Source organism: Prosopis cineraria, unplaced genomic scaffold (assembly GCF_029017545.1).
Source record: "Prosopis cineraria cultivar Desert tree isolate PC_DT_omini unplaced genomic scaffold, ASM2901754v1 PC708, whole genome shotgun sequence".
NCBI lineage: Eukaryota > Viridiplantae > Streptophyta > Magnoliopsida > Fabales > Fabaceae > Prosopis > Prosopis cineraria.
Genome location: NW_026556033.1, coordinates 4,938 through 27,521, shown reverse-complemented (window position 1 = coordinate 27,521; position 22,584 = coordinate 4,938). Strand labels below are relative to the sequence as shown.

The window sequence follows — 22,584 nt, the reverse complement described above, 5'->3', positions numbered from 1 at the left end:
GGTTCAAGGGACTCACCTGCGGGTGCCCTGCTCCGGCCTCGCTCTCGCTTGGACCTGGGGTGAGCTTGCTCCTGTTGCGCATGAGCTTGCTCCTGTGCTTCCGTGCCAACGACGTTTCCTTCCTCAGTTGCCATCGTACAATACCTTCCTTCAAGCACAACGGTAGAACCGAGCTCTGATACCAACTGTCACGGGGCTAATCTTTCGACCCGTGCGGCACTTAGACAACCTTCACAGGAAGTTGCTAAGTAAGCCTAACTCGTAGGAAAGGAGGATGCTTGGCTAAGAAGAGGAAAGGGAAAGCTTGAAGGCAAAGGAGAGTAGAGAGAGAATGTGAGAGTTCTATAGCTTTGAGAACTCAAGGATGATTTATAAATGAGAAGGGGTGAGGTATTTATAGACCTCCCCTTGGATCTAGAATGTTCCCACCTCCTTAATGGACGGTGGAGATTAAATCTATCCTACGGTTACAATTGATTCTCTAGAATTCTCTTAACAAATATCTAGATATTTTAATGGAAGAATCTAGAGACAATATTAAAATATTGAGGCTAGAGTTGTGTAGGCTTCTCTAGAATGTTCTTGCACTATCTAGCACTCTTAAGGTTAGCTGGGAGCCTTCTGGAGGGTTCTGGAGCATTCCGAACCTCTTTAACCTTGTGAAAAATGTCGAAACGTGACACCAAGCTCACGGAGTTTTAAACTGCTAAAATTTATGGGTTGGTCTGGCTAAAAAAAAGGCATTCATGGGCTGGTTTAAAAAACTGCTTTATGTATTATGTTACCAACCACTTGACGAATGTGTGCGTGCGTGTGTGTGTGTGTTTGCGGTTTTATAAGTGCTTCTTACCTTTTGGGTCATCCAAACATCTTATTTAATTTCCTGATCTAAGTGGTGGCGATCGTTGATCGAACTGGCAATGCTCTGTTCTCTGTATTTAAAAACAGGTCCAAGAAAAGCGTAAAAAGCAATGAAAGAAATCAGCGTTTGGCTCATTGGCTGTGCTGATCCCTGGATCCTTTAGATTTTTAATTTGAACCGTTCAAACTAAAAGATTTATTATTATATTTTTATTTTATATTTATTATAAAAAATTATAAAATTTTAATAAATTAATATTATCATCAATTTGAATAATACAAATTTAATTTGAATGATTTAATTTAATATTAATTTTTTTGATAATTTTAGTAAATTGGTTATCCAGAATTCCAAATGTATTTTGCATAGTCTGAATTTAATAATAAACTTTTATAAAAAATTTTATAAATTTGATCTAAGTGAATATAATATAAAAATAAAAATAAATATTATCTTGAAACTGATACTTCAAAAAAATTAATAAAAATTGTAATTTAAAAATTTTAAATTTAGATTGTTCAGATTACATTTGACAAATCAATTTATAAAAATTTTAAAAATATTTGATATTAAATTTTAATCATTCAAATTAAATCTGCATTATCCAAATTAATAATAAAATAAATTTATTGTTATTTATAATTTTTATTTTAATAAATATAAAGTAAAATATAAAATAAAATTTATAAATATGAATTATTCAAATTAAAATTTGGACAGTCTAAATTGCTGACACCCGAACCGCACCAAATCACGCCACACATTCGAGTGCTCGTCCAAAGTCCAAAAAGGCATCCTCTTTTAAAATTTAATTAGTTTGCGTAGTATAGAATATTTATATAGATAGCTAATCAAAAGAGAGGGGTATATTACATTTCACCTCAGACTGGATCTAGACAATTTAGATTTCAATTTTTATTTTTATTTTACATTTATATTTATCAAAAGAAAAATGTATAAAAAATATTAAATTTTTAGTAAATCTATTTATCATCAATCTTGATTGTATAGGTTTAATCTAAGTAGTCCAATTTTATATAATTATTTATAGCTTTTATGAATTAATTATTTAAATATACTCTGAATAATACAAATACAATTTAAATAATTTAATTTAATATTAAATTTTTTTATAATTTTTATAAATTGACTATATAAATATACTTTAGATACTCTAAGTTTAATATTAATTTTTATAATTTTTATCTTCACAAACATAATATTTAAAATATTTAAAAATTAATTTAAAATTAATAGTAGAAATCGTTTTAAAGTGAAATAAGTGGTTAGAATTACCTATTTAGGTAGTGAGCACGGAATGTGGATCTCATCATTGAAAGAGTCATACCTCATGCAACATAAATTTGAAAATTTAAAAGTTTTAGAATATAATATTGATGTGTGTGTACATTTGACGTTGCAGACGGTCTTGGCTTATACTCTTTCTAATTTTATTTATAAGAAAGGGAGAGAAATTTTTATTTTATTCTATTTATAAGTTATATTATTAAATTTTTATCATTAATTTTTTTTACCCTTCATTAAATATTAAAGAAAAAAGTTATGTTGTTAAAGCTGTATGTTTAACAGAAACAAAGTTAAAAATGTATTAATTTTTAGAGTTAATAAATTTTAAGGATTTTTTTAATTTAATAAAATATGTTAAAAATAATTTATAAAAAGAATGTGCGTGTGTCATACGTTTGATGTATTGCCGTGTTGGTTAAAAGAAAGGAAAAAAAAAAAAAAACAAGATGTATGGCCGCGCTATGATTGCAAAACATTAATTATGCGGTCCCAATTAAATCATTACATAAAACATTTTTGTATTTAAATATAAGGAAAAATTAAATCTCGTACTATTGCCTCTAGATTAGTTCAATTTTGTTTAAAATAATTCTCCTTATCCCCTGCTCGATCACAGCTAGTCATTGGTGAGGCACTTGCCACGGATTCTTGAGAATCTCATTGCCCGCAACTATTAAGGTGTGTTTGAATTCTTGGATATAAGTAAATATAAAAAAATTAATTAATATGATTGATTTATATTATTATTGATTATATTACGTGATAGATAAAATTAATTAATAAAATTGATTTTAATAAGAATTGAAAAGTAGAATTGAAAATAAAGTAAAATTAGATTTCGTAAAAATATATCTAAATAATATTCATGCTACATGTTAAAATAATTATGTATCCAAAATTATGTTTTTAAAAAAATATCCAAACAATCATTATACATGTCAAAATTAATTATGAATTTAAAATTATAATTTTTTTTAAAATATCCAAATACACCCATACTAAAATTAATTATAAACTCAAAATCATGATTATCTTTAAGATAGTACTGCATGCTTTTTAATTCAATTTTTCAATTGTACATTTCTAAAAATTTATTCAAAAATTATATAAATTATCTTACAAATTATTTTTTTGTTCACAACTAATTTTGACATAATAAGATATGTTTGGATATTTTTAAAAAAATCATGATTTTAAATTTATAACTAATTTTAGCATATATAATGGGTATTTAAATAATTTTAAAAATATAATTTTAAATTTATAATTAATTTTAATATATAAGATAAGTGTTGGGGTAATTTTTGTCAAAACATGACTTTTGACTTTTATATAATTAATTGATTTTAAATGCAAATCTAACATGCACACATGCCATGCTCCACGATATGGGCCCCATGATTCCTCTTTTATGAATTCTCTCCATTTCATCCAAATATGATAGTTTACCTTCATGGATCATAGAGTGGTGTTTTTTTTTTTTTTACCTTGAACAAGTGGTTTAGAAGTTGAGATCTCAATTATTGTGTATTTAGTATTTCGTTGAAAAAGATTATCTTTTTTTTTTTTTTTTGGTGTTTCGAGAAGGATAATCTTTAGCTTACTTCCTATTCTTGCTGAGGGGGAAAAAAAAACTACATACTCCCTTTGATCTTTCTAAACAGATTTTTTAATTTTTAATATAAAACATGTGAATAGTCGTTAATTACCATTTTCAATTTTCATTCTATTATAGATTTAATTTTATGGCATATTGTGTATTTTATCTTTTTAATAGGAATAAAGTTTGAAAAATATTTTAAATCATATTTCAGGAATTAACTGTCATTCTTTAATTTTGATAAAGTAATTAAAATCAGAGAAGAGAGTGGTTTTTTCATGCTAACTTTAAATGCTGGTTAAGTTTTTTTTTTTTGTTTTGTTGAAATAAATGCTGATTAGTTATTAATTATTTGCAAAAAATAGTTTATGTATTTTTTATTCCTTAATTCTCTCCAAGTCCACCCTACAACGAAGAATTCAAAACCAAGACTCTCCCCCCGCTAGCATATAACGCCAAGTGATTGAAACGATTTGGCTGCATCAGAGCCAGAAACAAAACAGAAGCTCTAAAATCCACCGCCCGCCGATCATGCTATTTCTAATTGTTCTTCTCTGCGTCGTCCCTTTGATCTTCTTCTATCTTCTTCATCAACACAGAACCACGGCCTCAAGTAACACCCCTCCCGGTCCTCCAGGTCTTCCTCTCATCGGTAATCTTCACCAGCTTCCAAGCTCTGACCTGCACCTCCATCTATGGCGTCTTTCCGACCACTACGGCCCTCTCATGCAGTTGCGTCTCGGTTCCATACCAACCTTAGTTGTTTCTTCTGCAAAAACTGCGGAGCTCTTCTTCAAAACCCACGACCGCCAAATCGCCAGCCGGCCATCCTTATTCGGTCAAAGGAAATATTCTTACAACTGTTCGGACCTGGTTTTTTCACCTTACGGTGATTACTGGAGAGAACTCAGAAAGCTCTGTGTAGTTCATTTATTCAACACCAAACGCGTCCAGTCTTTTCGCGCCATCCGAGAAGACGAAGTGCTCCGAATGATGAACAAGATATCAGAGTCGGCTTCTCTTAATCAAGCTACCAACTTGAGCGAGGCGGTGATGCGTCTCACAAGCAGCATGATTTGCAGAGCTGCTTTTGGGAAGAGATATGAAGATGAAGGAAGCAAAAGGAGTCGGTTTCATGGGATGTTGAATGAAGAACAGGCCATGATCGCCGCGTTTTACTTCACAGACCATTTTCCGTTGATCGGATATTGGGTTGATAGGTTCAGGGGAATGATGCGGCGGCTCGACAAAAGCTTCAAGGAATTGGATGATTTCTACCAGAAGATAATCGATGATCACATCCATTCAAAAGCCCGTAAATCCGATCAAGAAGAAGACTTCATCGATGTCTGCCTTGGATTGATGAAGGAGACCTCTTTTTCATTCGATCTCTCCTCGACTCGCATCAAAGCCTTACTCATGGTTATTGCTCTTATCTTTTTGAGAAAATACAATTTTTACCCCTGAAATTTTCCTCAATTATAAATTTAATTTCTTAATTTTAACTCGTAACAATTTAATGCCTTCTTTTTTTAACTCATGTAATAACTAAACTCAGTTTTTATAATTTTTTATTCGATACACTTCAACTTTCATAATTCCTTAACTCAATAAAGATGAGTTATAGACTAAATATATAATTGAGAAAAAAATTAAAGACTAAAAATTATATTATTCTTATTTTTTACCTTTTCTAGCCTTAAAATTGTAAGTAAAAGTTTTACGTAGAAATTAGAATAGCTATCATATAGGCAGTAAAATATGAACTAGCGCCCATTAGATCAAGGCTTGCAATAAAATCCTCCCTTTGTTTTTATTGTAGAATGTTTTCCAGAAAAAAAATTGTTTTTTTAATATAAATCATACAGAGAATTATTAATCAATATTTTCAATTTTTATTATTAAAAATTATTAAAATAAGAATTTAATTTTAATTGAATGTTTCTATAAAGCTTCTTCAATATTATGTTTCTCTCTGATGGATAGAGATAAGACTAAAATTTTTTTTGATGGTAAGAGATATTTAATGTGTTATTAATTCTTGAAATTGTGGAGAGTGCCTAACAAGAGTACGAGGAATGCCAGTTCAATGGAACTTATTTTGGGACTAAACAACAAAGCATGACAGCGTCGTAAAATAATAAAATATAATGGGCGGTGCAGGATATATTCATAGCAGGAACTGACACGGGTGCGGCAGCGCTTGTTTGGGCGATGACGGCTCTGATAAAAAATCCAAGAGTGATGAAGAAAGTCAAAGAAGAAATCAGAAGCTTAAACCCTGGGAAAAGCTTCATCGACGAAGATGACCTTCAAAAGCTTAATTATCTGGAGGCGGTGGTGAAGGAGACCCTGAGACTGTACCCCCCGGCACCATTAATGGTTCCGAGAGAAGCAACAGAGAGATGCGAGATTGGAGGATATGACATAGAAGATAAGAGTGTGATATATTTCAACGTGTGGGCTATAGGGAGGGACCCAGAGGCATGGGACAAGCCAGAAGAGTTCAATCCAGAGAGATTTGAATCGAGTTCTGCAGATTTCAGCAAGGGACAAGACTTTGGGTGGATTCCATTCGGAGGAGGAAGGAGAATCTGCCCAGGAATTCAGATGGGTGTAGTCACAGTGGAATTAGCACTTGCCAATTTACTCAACTCTTTCGATTGGGAACTTCCCAGAGGGATGAAAATGGACGACATAGACACTGATGTTCTTCCTGGAATCACCATGCACAAAAAGAATGCTCTTTGCCTCATGCCCGTGAAACTAATTTAGGATCTTTCTCATCATACAATAATCCCACCAACTACAGAGCAATGGGCATAGTTTAGTGCTGTTATTATGTTTTTCTTTTTAAATTTAGGGTTCATGCGCTGTATTGGGTGCGTGCTTCTGATATAATTAGAGCCAGAAAAACAGGCCAAGTCCGTCGAGCTAGCCCGTTTAAGCCCGTATAAGAGTAGGGTCAAGCTTGTAAATAGAACTATAAAATAATAAATCGGGCTTAAACGAGCTGGCCCATTTAAGCCCGTTTAATATAAGGCTTAAAAGGGCCGGCCCTGTAGGGCCGAGGGCCAGCCCGTTTAAACCCGCATATGCATTTTTTTAATTAATTCTCATAATTTTTATTCTTTTTAGATTTAAAAAAAATTAAACTAAATCTTACTCCACATCACATATTAGCCCATATTTACTGAGGATGGAAGGCAAAAAAAAAAGAAGGAAAAATAGCAATGAAGAATCACTGATCAAAAATTATATCAATCAAAGATTACATGTTATCAAAATTCGAGTAGATACTTGTGAATTCGAGTTAGCCTTTATCAATAAGTATTCATTTAGATTTTAATAATAACTCATTTTAAATTAATAATAGTTCATTGTAGCTTGTTTTTCCTTCAGGTTTTGACAACAATTGATTCTTAATTGATATGAATTTCATATAGAAATCCTTGGCTACTATTTTCTAAAAAAAATACAACCTTAAATCCCCTAATTCATCTAGATCCATGATAATGATTCATTCAGTTCAACATTTACTCTTCTAATTTTGATTGGGTGTTTGTCGGCTTAACCGATCCATTGCTTATTACATTGCTATTATTTTATTTGTATTTTTAGTTCATTTAAATGTTATTTAGTTAGTTTTTTTTTGTACCTTTCTTGATTGAGTATTATATTAAAATGAAGTAATTTTTTATTTGATTAAAAAATTTAAAAAAAATAAAAATAATTAAAAGGGCTTAAAACCCGCAGGACCGCCCTGAACCCGCTATGTCAAGGGCCGAGCTTCAAATATTAAGGTCCTAAAGGGAACTCAAGCTTAAAAGGGCTAAGCCTGAACCCTTCAAGTTCCGGCCCTACATAATCGGGCCAACTTTTTTTACCAGTTCTAGGTATAGTATGATAATGAAATATGCATTGAAAGCGTGCTCAATCATCCTTGCTCTAATCGAATTTTGAAACCTCTGCGCATTTGTGCGGTGAGTAAATAATGATAACATGTAAAAAGAGAAAGTATAATAAGACAAACATCAATGACGCTAGTTCGCACAAAAAGTAACTACGTGGCGCGTTCGGCAAATAATTAATCACGCAAGAGGGAGTTCTTTTATTTTCTTTTCCTTTTTTTAAAATACAACATAGGTTCTTGTATTTTTTTTAGTCTTTATAATTTTATTTTATTATTTCTAAATTTTTTTAGTACAATACGTTAATCTATATAATTTTAAAAATGTACATAAGGATCATTAGCGGGCATTGATGGAGTTAATTTTGCCAATATATACTTAACCCTGTTGATGTCCCTGTTAATGTGTACTTAATATTATTTTCGTCTCCTACATTCTATTTAATCCAAATAAACAAGGAAACTTTTTTTGCCTCCTTAGTTTTTATTTTCAAAAGAAAATGATATTTAAAGCCCTCTCAAGATAATTTATCACAATAAAAGTCGATATTGTCTTATAAAAACAAATATATATTATTGTTAGAAGATGAATCTTAACTTGTTAAATTTTTAAGAAAATTAACTTTGTTCCTGTTAATTCATGGTTGCCATGTATATTTTTACAATTATAACTTTATAAGGACTAATATTACAAATAGATTAAACTGAAGGCACTGAAAATAATGAAATAACATTATATGGATTAAAATTAAAACATAATCAAAATACTGGGACTAACTATTACATTTTTCTTTTTTTTTTCATTTGTAATGGGAGCAAGACGAAGTTCGTTGACGAAGCTAAATTGAAAAAAAATGGTGAGACAATTTTTTTAGACAATGAGTTTAGTATAACTATCTAAAATATAATTATGCCAGATTGCCAGATGGTATTAGTAAAAGTCAAACTGATACTAACGAAGACAAATAAAGGAAGAAGAGTAGAAGACGAACAGCTATGATGAATGTGCAAGTTGTCTCTCTCTCTCTCTCTCTCGCGTTTAATTTTCCAGTCATGAATATCCTTTAGAATTAGAATAGTTAGATATGGGATTGCCGTGACTCGTGATGATGTATTTTGTAATCGTAAAAAAACGAATGGTGATATTCGTCTCATAAACAGTGCTTCCTTTTTATTGATATTTTATACTGATATTGATTGATACGTTGAATGTTGATATTGATTACACCATTTTACTGTTTCTCGTTTGCGGGGCATTTTTTTTTTTTATGGGGACAATTACCAATATAAAATACTAAACGATCCACCTACCCCCATTTACGTTCCTTTCTTGTACGAATTAAAGTCGCACACCCACCTCTATGCCTTCTCTTGAGCTTGAACCGTCATCTTCCTTGTCATGATGGGAAGAGAGTTGGTGCGAACCAAATGGTTCTTGGCGTTTGCAGAGCAATCGTTATACTGACAAGTGAATTTGAGGGTTTGCAAAAAACGAAAAAATGCTATCGTAATTTGAAGGCTTCAACTGTCACAATAACTTGACAATGTAACGTGTATTGAATTTATTTTCATTCTACACTTGCTCTGCCTGCTGCCTGCTACTACTGACGATGATGGTGTATTGGTCATTATATTGAATCATTTTAAACTGAAAACTAATCAGCAAAACCTCTACAATTATACTGCTGAATTTCAAATTTCCTTTATGACTCGCATCCTAATGTTGAGTGACTTGTTGGTTTGAATTATATTTATGTAGGACTTCATTCCCCAAGTTGACTTACATTGATTTTAAAGCAATGAATTTTCTATGTAGTAGCTTTTTTCTTAAATACAACACTTGGTGAAACTAAGACTTGATCATTCCAAACGGTAGTCGTTGAAAGTATATTGTTTAAAAAAATTAAAGTAGTTGCCAGGTATCATATCTCTATTGATGTATTTCACAAGGAATGACTTGATACGTAATTTTATGTTCGGTGAATTTGGACGTTTGCAAGAAAGAAACATACCTTAACTCATAGTATTTGTAGGCCGAAGATTAAGAAACACTTCAAATGTCTTTACTGGAAAAAGAAGAACAGAAACACTTCAGACGTTGCCGCCTTTTGACATTGCAAACCAATTAAAGTTTCTCAGGTAATAACGGGATAGATTTCGCATGTGGGGCACTCAACAACGACAAGAAGCCCAGTTCCATCCACCGTTTGGTTGAAGGGGTGTTCCTCAGGGAATTTTAATACGTTTGCATATTTACCATATCTAGTAACATCGTACGTGTTTCATGAAAAACGACTTCGCAAAATACAAAGGGTGGCAAAGATGAAAAATACACAAACCGAAACTCGTTGAAGATCTCCCCTTGACACTTGATATGTCGAGTTACTCATGTTAACGCATCTTCATATTAGATACTACCATGTCCAATCAAAAAACAGGCCCTAGCATAACAAACAAAAATGAAAAACTTTATTGATAATGCAATTTTGATGAGAATAATTAAGAGGCCTGTTATCGAGAAATTAAAACTAAATAAGAATCTCAACATGACCTAGCACGAAAGGGTTTTCTTGCGTATCACTTGTCTCAAAACTTGGAGCTTGCTGGTCAAAGTGTTTTGCTTTTCCTTGTCAACTCACTACCGTCGCTAGTTAGAATCAACAGTCACTCAGAAACAACAAAAAGAGTGGCGGATAATGAGGTAAACAAAAAGACATTTTCCTTCACTTAAAAAGTAAAACCCAGCCTCTGGGATATCCAAATCCAACTACTAGTTTCCTAAAAAATTTACAATAAAAACTCGGCCGAATAAAAATTTCAATAAATATAACAGGTAGGCAAATTCCCCAGCCAACAAATAACATAAACAATTCTCTTGGAGAGCAAAACTTTTAAATTTGACCACAAAACCTAAAGTCAAGACTTACGGGGTCTTCCTCTCTTGCCCGTTTTCACCGAAGACCGATTTCGCCCAGGGCCAGAACCTTTAGCTTTACCTTTCGCTTTGCCAGAATTATTTCCACCGCGTTTCCTTTTCCCCTTGGCCATGCCATTTACTTGCTCCTCACCATCACTTGCTTCCTCATCCTCTTCCTCCTCTGATTCAGATGACTCTTTTGTTTTCTTCTTCTTGGAGTTGTCACCACTTTTTGCACCCTTTTTTGTACTCTGCTTAGGCACTGGAGTTTTCTTTACAGGTTCCTCATTTACTATAGCAAGAGCACATTCAAATAAGTAAACAGTGTAAGCTTCAAATAGCTGTCACACTTAAACCCTTCTAAACATCCAACTCAAGATAGATTAAGAAATTCTCAGGCGTAAGGAACACCACACTACGGAATACCGTGTATCAAGTTGAAACTGTCCCCCATCCACCCAAAAAAAAAAAAAAAATCATTTCCCGATGATTCACTTTTCCTAATAAATGAGTTTTGATTATGGCATACCTTCACCAGAAGCTTTCCCATCGTCTATATCAAGCTGCAAAGAAACAGGACGTTAGCCACAGTACATAGTATGTGTGTGTGTGCGTGTAACATAAAAACTCTAATACGTTCCCCTATCCATATGCCTGGAACAATGTGATTTACTCCTCAAACTCCGTGCAATACACAGGGCCCACACACTAATTGCAAATAAAATACAAGTTCAGGAACAGCTACCAAAATAAAATTAGTTACGTACGAACAGGACAACCAATGTAAAGCACTTGACAACAAGAGAAAGAAGATGGAGAGCGAGGAAGAAGAAAAACAATAATATCCAAGTTGCAACTAGGAAATATCCTACTTGTTTAAACTCGTGTAACTCATGGTCCCAATACTTGGCCGAGATTTTTTTGAAATATGCAATTAGGCTAAGATTTACCTGGTCAAGTCGTTCACCAACATTTGTTCCATCGACAATGACCATGGAGTGACCCATACCACAAGCAACACTGTTTCAAATAAAAATTTATACACCATAATCATATCTTAAAGCTCCTACCATACAAAACTACCCAAAAGGCATCTAACAAGTAATTTCCTACAGACATCCTCAACATTTTGGCTTCCAGAGACAAAGAATAAGAGTGAAGATTGAAGTTTAGCTGTTACTCTCAAAGTGAGACGTATATGGACAACCATAAGACTAAAGTAAGGCAGATAAAAACGAAGGAAGAATTAAAAGACACATGACACCTACCCCATAACATGCATGCCCTCAAGAATATCCACCTTTTTGGGTACTGCTGAAGACCTGAACATAGGAAAAGCCAATTGAGAAAATAAAAAAGAAAAAAAAAGAAAAAAGAAACAAAACACTAACAACTCATTGAGGAAATCAAACACATACTTCTGCGCATTAGGTCCATATCCCAGTTCTCCATGTTGAGCATGGCCCCAACTTATACATGAAGAATCAGCCCCAACAAAGTGGTGCATATTGCCTGAATCCATGCATCGTAAGTTCCAGCCACTACCAAACAAAGACCAAAAAAGTTACCTGATTTTTTGACCAAATGCAGAAAAATATACAAGACGGAAGATTAATAAAAGGAAAGAAATTTGTAAATATCATGGTACATGGCCCAACCTTAAGTCCATCAGAGGCTTAGGATACATCCAATCATCTCCTGTATTCTTTATTTTGCCCCACATATATAATTGCCCTCCACCTGGAAAGTGAATAAACTCAGTTGTGGCACTAAAGCCAGAAACTATTTTGCAGAAAACAACTCCCAAGTAATAACATTAAATATGCACTGTTCAATTCACAGGTGGAGAAGTAACAGATTGATCCTATAATGTACCCACAAATAACAGATCAAAAATACGCTCCAACAACAGCATGCTAACACGCCTGAATATGGAAAAGGTCAGCCTTACCCTCTAAAGTCAACAAATTTTATGATTCTGCACCAACTCAATTTAAAACAATATTTTGCATAGGACAAGTGGAGCTGACTGCCAACAGACAACATTGATATTGCAGCTTGAGAAAGTTATAACGAAGCTCTAAATTGCTGTGAAGTAATAAAAATGAGCATCATCAATATGATAGACTTGTATGAACTATGGAATAGCACTACTCAATAACAAGTCTTAAAACTGATTCAAAAATGACCAAAAAAAAATCATACCATGAAAATGCATGGCAATCAGGTAAAATTACTATAAGTAATCCCTAGTTGGCTTATTAAGGCTAGTAAAATGTTTAAGCCAATCAAAATTTGGATGAGACGTGAAACTTGCTGATTTCCCCACAAAAAGCTAACCACTTGGGCATGAATGCTCAATACGATAACCCATTCAACCTAGAAGTTTAAACTACTAGGATAAGACCCAAGGTTAAATTTATTAGCAAAATTCACATGTTATGGGACTACATTACTCTCAATCTACTAGTACAGACACAAATATGACAAAGGAGGGAGGGAGTGGCACTTTGAAATTCCAATTTCACACATGAAATACACAAATGCACTTGGCACTCAGCAAACAATTCGTCACAGTAAAAGTAAGCCAGCTGCATAACACTTAAATAAGTTATCAACAATAAAATGTCATCAATATCAGTTTATAACAGATGCTTTCCCAAAAAGGATGGCAAAATGAAAGATTTTCATATTAACACAGGGGAACCAGGAAATTTGATACAAAGCCTACCTGCAGTGCATGCAGAGTTAACAGAACCAGCCGAAATCACTGCATCAGGAGGCAGAACATTTCTATCTCGAAAAGCATCCACACGACGTGGGACCCACTCATCCTTCTGCTCCCTATGCCCTAGCCTACAGAATTTTGAACTTATAGCGAGCAAATAAACAGTAGACATGTACAAAATATGAAACCAAATTTAACTAAAATTTCTTGGATACTCCAGTCTTTGAGAATCCATGAAATATTGACAGCCTACTAAAGAACCAAGCACTGACCTTCCATAACCACCAAAACCCCACCTACAAAAAATAACAAGAATTCAACAATTAAAACAAATCCCACATAGAACCAGGAGTAGGAAATTATATGAAAAACTAGAGGATTACTCACGTGTAAACGAAGCCATTCTTATCCACCGCCACTACCCAAAAAACAAATATTAATAAGACATTGTAATTAATGGCGTAAATGAAGTGGAAAGAGCACAAAGTAGCAACCTGTGTGATTTGTCCCACATGCCACTTTGACAACTGTTTCACCAGATAGCTTAGCAATTGCCCGTGGACGTGGTTGGGCTTCATAAACCAACCTCACAGAACTGTCTTTGGAATTATACTGCAAGCACAAGCAACATAACGCTAAGCTTTTCTATTCTTTGTTGTATCAAGCAGCATGAATGCAAGTGTATGTCAGCATATGCATAAGGAACAAAGGAAACAAAAAAATTGCAAGCAAAGCAAGTTAAGAGTTGACGTGATGTCACCAAAGAAGAGATGCCAATACCCAAAACTACAAACTATGATAAACATAGGCCCATCACACAATAAGCAAAGAAACGAGAATATGAAAATATTATAAATCAACACAATCACCACATAGATAATGTCCAATCCTAACAACCATGGCCATCTCAATAGTAAACAATGACCCCAGACAAAAGGCATCTTTGCATGAAGATGATCATAATGTAACCAATCAAATACAGTACTAAATACACGTAAGATGGGATAGAATAAATAAATTCAGAGAAGATTTCAAGACAGGGCATTCACAAATATTGGGTTAACAGAAATGATTTAGTGTCTTCTTTAAGCATACCTCATTGTCCGTTCCATGTCCTAGCTGCCCATACTGTGGTAGCCCTGCAGTACTGGACAAGAGAAGGGGAGAAATCAAAGAATTGATGGTGATAAACTAGTGAGTGTCAAGCTAGAGAAAAGTAATAATGTAAGTTGGCAGATAACAACAACAACAAGCAGCCTTATCTCACTAAGCAAGTAGAAGATGAATTAAAAAAATACTTTCATCCACAAACCATACAGTATAGAAGCTCCTTCAACAGAAGATAGCCACACAGTGAAGTCACCGCCACAAGTAGCAAAATTGACTTCTGACACAAGACAGCGAACAGGAGATAATTCAATTTCTGCATAACAAAAAAAAAAAGTGTGATTCCGATGTGTGACCCTTAATATTCATAAACAAAATACAAGTCTGAGCAGTGCACTACTATCTTTTTTTACTTTAATAGAAGGAAAATAGGCAACCAACGTGAGAAGTGATTTAATGTTCTGCAGCCAACGGCGTCTAACTTTATGCAGCTTAATCAAAATGAGAGCGAATTAAACAAGATAATACCAAACCAATAATCCAATGACCATGACAAAAAATGAAAACGAAAGAAAAGAAAGTTACAAGTTCAAACTACCCAAAAAAAAAAAAACCAAGTTGAAATAAGCAGGAAGATGCATGCGATGATAAAGGAAGATCGTGATTATACTATTCTACATGCCTTGTAACAAGCATAATATAAACTAAGAAAGGCATGAATTACATTAATCATTCAAGCAAACATAGAATTAATTGACACAATCTTCACAGATGAACAAACCATTTTTCACAGAGCCTGAACCTAGCTGTCCATGCTTATTCCAACCAAAGGCAAGGGAATGTCCATCCTCTGTAACCACCACTGTGTGGTTCCTCCCTGCTCCGGCTTTGACTATTTTATATCTTCCACCCAAACACCATAAAAGATTAGTGCTAGAAAAATTAATGACAGTCTTACAAATAAAACTGACAATGGATAAGACAAACACCAATCTTGGTATCTGATATAGATTAGCTGAGAAAAATTTATAATATGACAAAACCTTTGTTCAGTGACGACATCAGAAATCACATCACTTTCAGTCTCAACATGATCACTCGCACCCCGTAGAAAAATACACACCCATATCCACACATGATCTATTAAATAATTTCACTAGCAAAAAATTTCACCCTCCATTTGTTTTCTTGTTACTTTGTGTTTTTTTAAAGTTTACCCAATTTGCATCTGGGTACCTTGAAAGAAAATTATTGATACTTTTGTACCATGAACACATCAATTTACAAGGGACCTACTGGGATTCATAAACATGTTATACTATATTAATGATTATCCTTTTAAAATAGATAGAAAACTGTCAAAAATTTCCTTAGAGGTAGTCAAATGTTATTCTCCCAATGCTTTTTTAGCTCCATTTATATATTAAATACTTAGACAACTCTTCACTAACCACACGGTATATCCATCAAAGAAGTTCAACCATCAACAGTCCTAGGAGCCATTTGACCTCCTTACGGAAAAGATAAATGAAAAAATGAGCAAGACGCGCACTATCTTCACTATCATATACACTGAAAATATGAAAACACAACATGAGGAAACATTCAACAAGAGGGGGGGCATATTTGTAGTTAGAGACAACAGATAAGAAATGAGGACCACGTGCAAACAACTGCGGCAACATAATCTTCAACTCACTTCGAAAGTTCAGATACCACAGTTGGCCTATCACGCTGAATGGTATCTCCATGACCCAGTTGCCCCTTCTGTGCACCAAAATTCACGAGTTAGTAAGACAGCACATGCGATGGAAAAAAGTAGATAAATGATTAACTTCGTGTCATATATCTATGATATATTTTCATGCCTCATTGCGTCCCCATGTATAGCAGCGCCCTTCAACATCTAATGCCACACAATGACAAGACGCTACATTGACAATATGACAGATGGAAAATGAGCATAGTATTAGAAACGAACTGACATAATCTTGTAGAGACAAAATAGTGAAAATATCCGCATGTCCTCTGTCTAATAAAAACTGAAACTCACCGCACCCAGATGCAACGAATCGAATATCGACCCCAACGAGGGGCCGAAGTCGAGTTGGAGAGACCAAGTTGCCGTCAGCTGGACCTTTACGACGACCAATAATATCCCAACAAGTACCCCCGCAGAACAAGAGCTCTCCTCTTCTCACCACCTCCTTCTCTTCTTCGACATGCTTCTCCGCTTCGACTGCAGACATTTCCCCCAACTCCGGCAAGACGAGCAACGGTCAAAAAAAAAATTAAAAAAACAGATAAATATCGAAATGACAGATCGAACGGCTGCTATTCAAAATCGAAGTAGCGAACTGCTGTAACTTAGCGGGAAATGGCGGGAAATGGGAAATAGGTAAAGATCAGGGAAGGGGGGAGGAAGAACAAGGGTCCAGCACTGAGCGAAGGAAATGGGAGATGGAAACCCTAATTGAATTTTGGAAGTACAAAAGGGGTTAAAGAGCAGAAATTTGAGTTTGGGTTTTCGAGGGTGCGAACTTTTTGATTATTTAATGTAAATAGAAACAAATTGTGGAGAAAAAAAAAAGATAAAAATTATAAAAAGGATAGACAGAGAGAGACGGGAGAAAAGGAGAGCGGGCAGGAGCCAGCGGGCGAAGTTAAGTTCACTTAAATTTTAGTTTTTTGTTCCTCTTTCTTTAACCAACAAATTTACATTTTCCCCATTGCAAGCATGTTGTGTCGTTGTCAACAGATTTTCTTCCCCTGTTATCAGCTTATTTTGGAGCTAATAATAGCGCGCCAACCTTTCGTTATTTATTGGCAAAAGCTTCTTTAAAGGGGAAATTTATATTAAAATTTAAATATACAATATTTCAAGATTTAAATCGATAATATATGCATTGGCAAAAAAAAAAATTTGATAATTTTTTCCGTGCAAAAAAAAAGGACGGCATAATATTTTACCTCAGAAAATTACATAATACCAGGCTAGTGATTAAAGCCTTGAAAGCTAACGTTACGATAAAAATAGCAGGCTAAACTATGAGTACATCTGTTTTGGTCAAAAAAAAAAAAAAAACTATGAGCACATCTTTCACACAATAAAAAGAGTATAGGCAATTAGTGCGAAAAACGTTGCTGCGATTATTTTACGTTCCCTTCTTTGAAGACTATAGTCTCATCTTCTCAATGAAAAAGATTTGGAGGGGATGGAATTACAACTTTTGCATCCCATTCTGTGTTCATTGGCAGGGCAATAAAGCCGTCTTTTATTTGAATGTCATGCATAATTTATAATCACCGAAGATCCTTTTTTTTTAGTACATGATATTAATATAAATATAAATATAAATGCAAAAAAAGATTGAAAGTATAGTGATGGAAATAAAAAAAAATCTCAGATAAATTTTAAAAAAATGACGGAAGTTTCTTGTTTTAGAAAAGGTTGTTGCTAGTTGAATCTTCAAGCCAAAAATACTAGTTAATATTAATGGCCCATATATATAAATTGAGTCGGGAAAGATGCCCTTGTGGCCTTAGATTATATTGCCATTGGCGGCTTGATCCCAAAATCCCATCGACAAGTGCTGTATAATGCGTGACATCTCTTCCTTAAATCCTAGACGGCACATGTTGCTTCGTCCATCAATCTCCTTTGTGAGCTGCCTCAATCTCATCTTTATTTGTAGTCCTCCTTGTCTTCTATGTTCTCATGATGCGTGCAATCATCTGTTTTTACTGTGTTTCGAGCGTTTTCTGTCGGGAGATTATTGGGCCAAATGACGAATTTTTCAATCTGTGGATAGCTCAAACTTTTATTTAAGTGCGATGAATTTTTCATTGAATAGGAAGATTTGATGCCTAGAATTGAAATTATCTATCATTTATTTTGTCTCTTTTGATTGGGGTTAGATAATACTATGGTTTGGCTGTATCTCTCAGTTTTTTTACTACGTTTTCCATGCTCTTTTCTTTGAACTTGATTTTTTACAAGGGAAAAACGTGTCAATGTTTTCTCAGAATGTTAATACTGGTTCTCTTTGTTTCTTAGCATTCATTATAGCTAGTGATGAAGATCTTTCTTTTGGCTGAAATGCAGAGTCTTGCATTCATTTGTTGATACTACAATGCTTGGACGATCTTAGGCTATATTCTACAACATTTCATTTTTATTTTCATCTTTTGTTTTTGCCTTATTAATGATTGATTTTATATTTTGGATAGTTCTGGATTTCATCGTGCCATTGTTAGTAGTCTTGTGGATAATGAGAATTATAATTTTACAATTATCATGGTTGATCTAATAGCTATTGAAAAATTCTAATCTGACATGCAATTCATCCTTCCATTCAATATTTTTAAAATCTTACCTGCCGCTAAATCTTTCAAGTTATCTATTGATCAGACAAGGTTTTTTTGTTGTTAATAATTGTAGTTTATTTTAATTTAATCATGTATATATAAAGTATCTTGCACATGAATGATGCCAAGGTAGCATTCGGAATACTTAGGGTAAGGTATTTTGTACATGTATGATATTTTGTAGGGAGTTGTGGATGATGAGAAAAACAATTTCACAATTATCCCTGACTGATGTAGTGGGTGTTGAAAGTTTGTGATCTGACGTGCACTTCATTACATATGGATATTTTTCTTGCTAATTTAGAAGAGGGGTCTAAAGGATTGGATTGCTGGAGAAGAAGATATATATTATACATAAGACTGAAACAAGAATTCTGACAATTCTTAAATTACTAACCATTATTAGATAAGCTTGAGAGATGATTGGATTACATATTTGAGTGAAATTTTCCCTACATGAGAGTCCAGTCCCCATAAGTTGAAAGACTTACATTCAAATAACTCGAATGAGTTGCTAATCTTGTTGCATTTCATACATATACATATTGACGGACATGTTATTGTAAGTTCATAAAAATTAATCCTAATAAAGAAATAAGTTTAATAATCCAAGCTTATATCTTCATTTTAATTGGTTTTACACTTTTCTTGTGAGATTGCTTGGCGTGTTAATATTTAAATTCTTTTACTTTATTCACAACTTTTTCGTATCTTAAACTAAATATAATTATAGAAGCTAACTCTCTTGTTGAGATTTATTTTCATTCTTAAGGCAATTTTACTTGAAAGGTATCAAGTAACTCTTTTTATGTAGAAAAAAAACTTATATACTTAATCTCACATATTTAAATTATGGAGTAAAAAAAAATCAAGTTCTTGTCCCCCTTCCTTTCGGTTTGACCTAGCAATAAGACTATGATTAGTAAAAATTTCTTTTTCTATCAATTTAAGCTAAACCCCCTAAAGCTCCAAACACAAAAATCAACGGAGCAGGTTTATGAATAATTACTGGTTTAGTTAATGATTTTGATAGAATTTATCCCTAATTCAGTATTTGACATAATCAATTTATTTTAAATATAATCTAATGAAATTCAAGCCCAAGCCGAACCAACTTGGGAAATTAGGACAAGAGTCAAAAGATGGAGTATCGAGAGAAAGGGTTCTAAACATTTGGATTTCATTTCATTGTCATTTAGGATTGGGATATGTCAAGCACTTTGGGCTTTTTCTCTCGTACTTGAGTTGAACAACATGGTCATGAACCTCAACCCACAAAACAAGCATAATGACGAGCTTATGTTGTATCTAGGGTTATGCCTCTATTAAGACCCTATACATTGACCTACTTTAGGGCCAAACTAATCTATTTATTAAATATACTTTAGCCAAAATTGAGCTTTTAATTGGATCTATTTTTTTAAGGCTCAGCTTATGAGTCTAACAGGCCGACTTATATATATAGTGTAATACATCACACGCACATTATGTGCGAATAGTTTTTAATCAATTTATTCTTTTTTATTTCTAGTTATGTTTTCAACCAAATTATACTTGTATATATATTTTAATGTTATCGCTTTATTGTTGTATTATATTATAGTTGGTCGGTCCTTTAATTATTACGCACTGTAATTGATAAATCAAATTATACATTGCATGCTAATGGCTTTAAAGTATATTTGATACGTTTTAAAACTAAAATGTGAGCTTATTTGAAGGGTTTGCCTTTAAATAGGCTTCTAAATGAGTTTTTAAGCTAGGCCAGGCTTTCGGGAGGTTCAGATCTGAGTTGTAAAAAAAGCTTTATATAGGTTTCAGACTAGGTTCAAACCTTTAATTTACCATATAAGCTCAGGCTTACTTAGTTAAAGTCTAGTTCAACTTAGCCTATTTTCACCCTAGTTGTATCATACATTTTGTATACATTACATTAAGCACATCACTGGCAATCCGCACACGGCCAAATAGCCAATGAGATAAAAGCGCTAGGGCCTATGTTCCTTTCTTTCAGAATATGTCGTCAAATGGTTATGTCCCTAAGTCCACATTTTCCTTCTTAACTTCCAAAATAACTAACTTCACACATGCCTCCAAGATAACTGCCCCCCATTTACCTGCTATAAGATAACTAACCTCGCTCCCTTTATCCACTTTTTCCTTTTTACACTTTCCTTCTTTAATATGATAATTCTTCACTTTCTCCCCCCACTCACCATTCTTGTAAGCCCTAGTCTCGAGTTGCTTCTGTGTTCTTCTTTCTAAGTTCTATCCAATGGCTCGTGCCAAGCAAATTACTGGCAAGTCAACTGATGGGAAGGCTCTTAGGAAGTAGCTTGCCACCAATGTATACTTTTAAATGTTTCTTTAATTCCTTCCTCTTGTTGCATGGCTTGTCGAAAAGTTTTTCTTCCTTTTCCAATTGCTTTCTTAAACCAAGCTTGAACATCTTTCACTTGCTACCGTTATAATGTAAGTGTCAAGTTTCTTGGTTGACATTTATTTTTTAAATCATGTAATTTTATGATAAAGATTGAAAATTTCAATATAGAATTCCCTTTTCTATACTTTCATCCTATTAAAATATATAGGCTAAAAAAAATTGCTCCCACCACTGGTGGTCTTAAGAGGCATCATCGCTTTTGCCTTGGAACCTTCACCCTCTGGTACTCAATTGTCTCATCATGTCTACAAATTATGGATGCACCATCGTTAACCATTTTTTTAATTTTTTAAATTTTTAGAGAGATTTAAAAATACTAAAAGAGCAATGATCTGTTGATCTGCAAGTTACCCTTCTAGCATCTCGTTTGTGAAATTGCTCAAGACTATAAGGTATGACAAATATAATAGTCATGATATGTTGATGATAAAATTTGAGTGAAAGGTGAAGATCTTATATCCTCATTATATTTGTTCCTCATAGTTTGTGTTGTTTAGTTGCAGGTGGATTTGAGATTTTAGAGCCATGCAGTCTTTGCTCTCTAAGAGGCTGCTGAGGCTTATCTAGTGTGTTTGTTTGAGGACACCAACCTATGTGTTATTCATGCTAAGAGGGTTACTATAATGCCTAAAGATATCTAACTTGCCAGGCGTATCTGTGGCGAACGTGCATAGTTTCACACTCTAAATTTCCATTATTGCATACATCTCTTTGTTATTGTAGAAACATTTCTTTTGTTTTTGTTTTGTGTGTAAAATATAATAGCATTTTTCAATATCTCTTCATGGAATCTTTTGATTGTGCTTAAGCATGTATTAAGCAATCTATAAAATATTAGGACTCTGTTCTTAATATTTCTTGGTTCATAATGAATTCTCTCTGGTTAATGCATTCCTTATATTTGCAATTGTTGTACTATCGTTAAAATTGGCCACAATCTTTCTTGCCCAGTCCACAGTACCAAATGGCCGAAACACTAGAAGGCTCCAGTGACCATCACCAAAGTTCTTCACGTTTCTAATGAATACCAATGCATGTTGCTACAAGAAGTGGGGTTTTGTATGACTATGACATCATTATGGAAAAATAATATTTATTTAGTCCCAATGATCTGTTTTAATTTTTCATTATCTTATCGCATCTATTTTTTATTTAATTCTTACTATGTTCTTAAATAATCTTTAATTTTTGATTAAGCAACTCAATAGTTTCGATAGATGCTAAAACATAATACTTGCCTGGTTCTCTGAACCACGAAAAAAGGCCTATGAATAGGAATTAAAGGGAAACTAACTAGCCAAAGCAAATGCTAGACAGAGAAAAATAGAGTATGAATAACTA

At 33.6% G+C, this 22,584-nt stretch overlaps 2 protein-coding genes and 1 pseudogene across 2 annotated transcripts; 2 read left to right on the top strand and 1 right to left on the bottom strand.

Moving 5' to 3' along the window:
* Positions 1-4,225: 4,225 nt before the first annotated feature.
* LOC129298090 (cytochrome P450 71A1-like) lies at positions 4,226-6,811 on the top strand. The gene is made up of 2 exons (XM_054936509.1): positions 4,226-5,192; positions 5,934-6,811. Exons 1-2 carry the CDS (start codon positions 4,302-4,304, stop codon positions 6,543-6,545), a joined length of 1,503 nt encoding a protein of 500 aa, XP_054792484.1. The 5' UTR covers positions 4,226-4,301; the 3' UTR covers positions 6,546-6,811.
* A 3,571-nt stretch (positions 6,812-10,382) lies between these two features.
* On the bottom strand, positions 10,383-17,032 carry LOC129298091 (uncharacterized). Its single transcript, XM_054936510.1, has 16 exons — positions 16,486-17,032; positions 16,301-16,362; positions 16,132-16,199; positions 15,214-15,335; positions 14,643-14,748; positions 14,421-14,472; positions 13,820-13,937; positions 13,713-13,743; positions 13,598-13,621; positions 13,329-13,453; positions 12,256-12,337; positions 12,016-12,138; positions 11,866-11,919; positions 11,548-11,617; positions 11,127-11,160; positions 10,383-10,889 (listed from the first exon to the last, which is right to left on the bottom strand). The coding sequence occupies exons 1-16, from the start codon at positions 16,679-16,681 to the stop codon at positions 10,597-10,599; spliced, it is 1,560 nt and encodes a 519-aa protein (XP_054792485.1). The 5' UTR covers positions 16,682-17,032; the 3' UTR covers positions 10,383-10,596.
* Positions 17,033-21,075: 4,043 nt separating this feature from the next.
* Positions 21,076-21,917, top strand: LOC129298093 (histone H3.3-like; annotated as a pseudogene).
* Positions 21,918-22,584: the final 667 nt, after the last annotated feature.

What these genes read in the sequence shown, in the direction of transcription:
- LOC129298090 (XM_054936509.1), top strand. Translation starts at nt 4,302, where the DNA reads ATGCTATTTCTAATTGTTCTTCTCTGCGTCGTCCCTTTGATCTTCTTC. An exon ending in GCATCAAAGCCTTACTCATG is followed by an intron (nt 5,193 to 5,933) that starts GTTATTGCTCTT and finishes TGGGCGGTGCAG; the next exon opens with GATATATTCATAGCAGGAAC.
- LOC129298091 (XM_054936510.1), bottom strand. Translation starts at nt 16,681, where the DNA reads ATGTCTGCAGTCGAAGCGGAGAAGCATGTCGAAGAAGAGAAGGAGGTG. An exon ending in GACATGGAACGGACAATGAG is followed by an intron (nt 13,938 to 14,420) that starts GTATGCTTAAAG and finishes TTGTGCTTGCAG; the next exon opens with TATAATTCCAAAGACAGTTC. An exon ending in GGTTTTGGTGGTTATGGAAG is followed by an intron (nt 13,454 to 13,597) that starts GTCAGTGCTTGG and finishes AAAATTCTGTAG; the next exon opens with GCTAGGGCATAGGGAGCAGA.